Source organism: Hyposmocoma kahamanoa, unplaced genomic scaffold (genome assembly GCF_003589595.1).
Source record: "Hyposmocoma kahamanoa isolate Upper Pololo Valley unplaced genomic scaffold, ASM358959v1 93747, whole genome shotgun sequence".
In the NCBI taxonomy this organism is placed as follows: Eukaryota; Metazoa; Arthropoda; class Insecta; order Lepidoptera; family Cosmopterigidae; genus Hyposmocoma; species Hyposmocoma kahamanoa.
In genome coordinates this window covers 10,658-12,915 of record NW_020654860.1, presented here as the reverse complement: position 1 = coordinate 12,915, position 2,258 = coordinate 10,658, and the positions used below count along the sequence as shown (strand labels likewise).

At 35.3% G+C, this 2,258-nt stretch overlaps 1 protein-coding gene across 1 annotated transcript; it reads right to left on the bottom strand.

Moving 5' to 3' along the window:
• Positions 1 to 599: 599 nt before the first annotated feature.
• Positions 600 to 1,187, bottom strand: LOC113237727. Its single transcript, XM_026474308.1, has one exon. It carries the CDS (start codon positions 1,185 to 1,187, stop codon positions 600 to 602), a length of 588 nt encoding a protein of 195 aa, XP_026330093.1.
• Positions 1,188 to 2,258: the final 1,071 nt, after the last annotated feature.

Below are 2,258 nucleotides of genomic sequence, written 5' to 3'. Positions count from 1 at the left end.
TTTAAACGTTATACAGTTTAATAGAAATAATAAGTAAGTATTTTAAGTGAGCACAACGGCAACCTGTACTTGTTGTTGTATTGTAGTTATACATTAGCATAGTTCACGAGGATAACCTGTACGTAAATAACAAAATTCTGAAGTAAAACAAAAGACCTCCTTATTGGAATTTTTTATTTATCAACGTCATCGGAAGATGAACCAAAACCATCTGTTGAGCTAGTTTCACCAGTCCATATAATTAACTCGTTTTCAATTAAATTATCAATATTAACATCTCTGTCAAAATCTTCTTTTATTAGTTTTCTAGTTTTTTCCACCACCTTTCTCCAGTCTTCCTTTGTTACTTTAGTACATGCTTCCTTTAATAAAGTCATCATTTTTTTTGTGGAGAACGGTGGCTTAGTATTATTACGTCCTGCGTAGCCTGTAAAAAAAAAACACTGTTGTAAAATAGTAATGTTCCTTCACAGTGATATTACAAATTCGAAAGTTTATATGTTACCTCTTTACATTTGTACTTTATTAAAATATGCTACTAGTACAAAATAAGTCTTAATATATACGAATTTAAAATAACAGTATTAAATGCAAAAATATTAACCTTTAATTTGAGCCCAAATCAACTCAATAGCATTGTATTGACAGTGGTGCGGCGGTGTCCTTATAATTTTATGTCCATGCTCAAGTGCCAATTCATCAATTTCATACCTAAGTTTTGTAGGTCTATGCTCTCGCACTAATCTTAACAATTCCACTTTCAATAGCTCCATGTCAGCTTCGACACCATTCCTCTGTAGCCATGCCACCAAATCAGCCTTTTTATTTGCCTGAGTCGGCGCTCGATCTATTTGAACCGAATGATACGATGCATTGTCCATAATTATTGTACATTGTTCGGGGAGGTTCTGAAGTAAAGTTTTAAACCACTCTTTAAATTTGTTTGCGTCCATTTCTTCGTGATATTCTTTTGTACTTTTTGATTCAAATGCTAGTAAAGCATTATTAACGAAACCTCCCCCGGCTGATCCAGCATGGCAAATTATGAGGCGACCACCTTTTCCCATTGGCACTTTCGAGCTGGATGCTTTAGTGTCGTCGGTCCATGATTGTGGTACTGTGTGGTTTGAGTTCAACCAAGTCTCATCGATAAACACAACATTATCCCAATTTGTAATTTTATTCATTTCTCTCAAAAATGAAACTCTTTGTAATATTAAATCATGTCTTTCCATCATAATATTTCTTTTGTCAGACTTCTTGTATTTAAAACCAATTTTTTTCAAAATTGTAATCAGTGAGGTAGCACTCCCAGTAAATAAGCCAAGCTCTCGAAGTGATACCAACAATTTACTCACAGTAGGGTACTCGTGTCTAGTATAATATGTATAAACATGGTTACGAATAGCGTCTGCATCGAACGTGTCGATACCTGTTACAGGCTTGCTTTTCTTCCTCTTTCTAGGCGTATGTAATACGTTTTCTTGAGAGCCGGAAGGCCCGTATTTTTCTTGTATGATGGTGTGTACCGTTCTTTTGCCGATTCCAAGTGCACTTGCGACGCGATTTTGCACTTGTGTCACTGGTAATAGAGGTCCACCATTAAGTGACTCCCTTTCGAAATAGTCGTGTAATTTCACAACCAGTTCGCGAGTCTGGCTATTTAAAGCACGTCCTCTTTTCGACATGTTGAAAAAGAGTTCACACAGAATCAAGTCCAAAATATCCAAGCCAAGGTCAACGAGATTGAAAATAGAAGTAGTCCAAAAGCACAGCCGAGTCACAAGAAAAAACACCACGAATAACCAAGCGTACAGTCAACTTCCAAGACGGCGAAAGACTGCGCGGGCGCCGATGCAGAGTGACGCTAAATCGACATCAGTGTTGCCGTTTCAGAATTTGCGATAAAGAAAAGGAAATACAAATCTGACTTTACGGTTCTGTCTACTATAAATACTAGTATACTCAGTCTAATTTTGTAAGCACTTTAAAATTTTTGTTTTTGTAATTAAATAAGTCATTTTTTTAAGTGAAACCGATTTGACTCGATGATAGTCGGCGCGTATTGGTTACAACATTATTATTAAAAAGAATTATTTCTTTGTAGACTGAAGATGTAACTGTTTATAAGACGTTTCGGAGTAACCCAAAATTGGATTTTATTTTGGAATTCCTGCGAAAATAATACTTGAAATATGTTTCTTTCATAATGTATAGACCTTCAATAAAATTTATGTATTTTTTTAAAACCCAATAAG

Excerpts from the sequence above, each read along its gene's own strand:
- LOC113237727 (XM_026474308.1), bottom strand. The coding sequence starts at position 1,187 with ATGAATAAAATTACAAATTGGGATAATGTTGTGTTTATCGATGAGACT.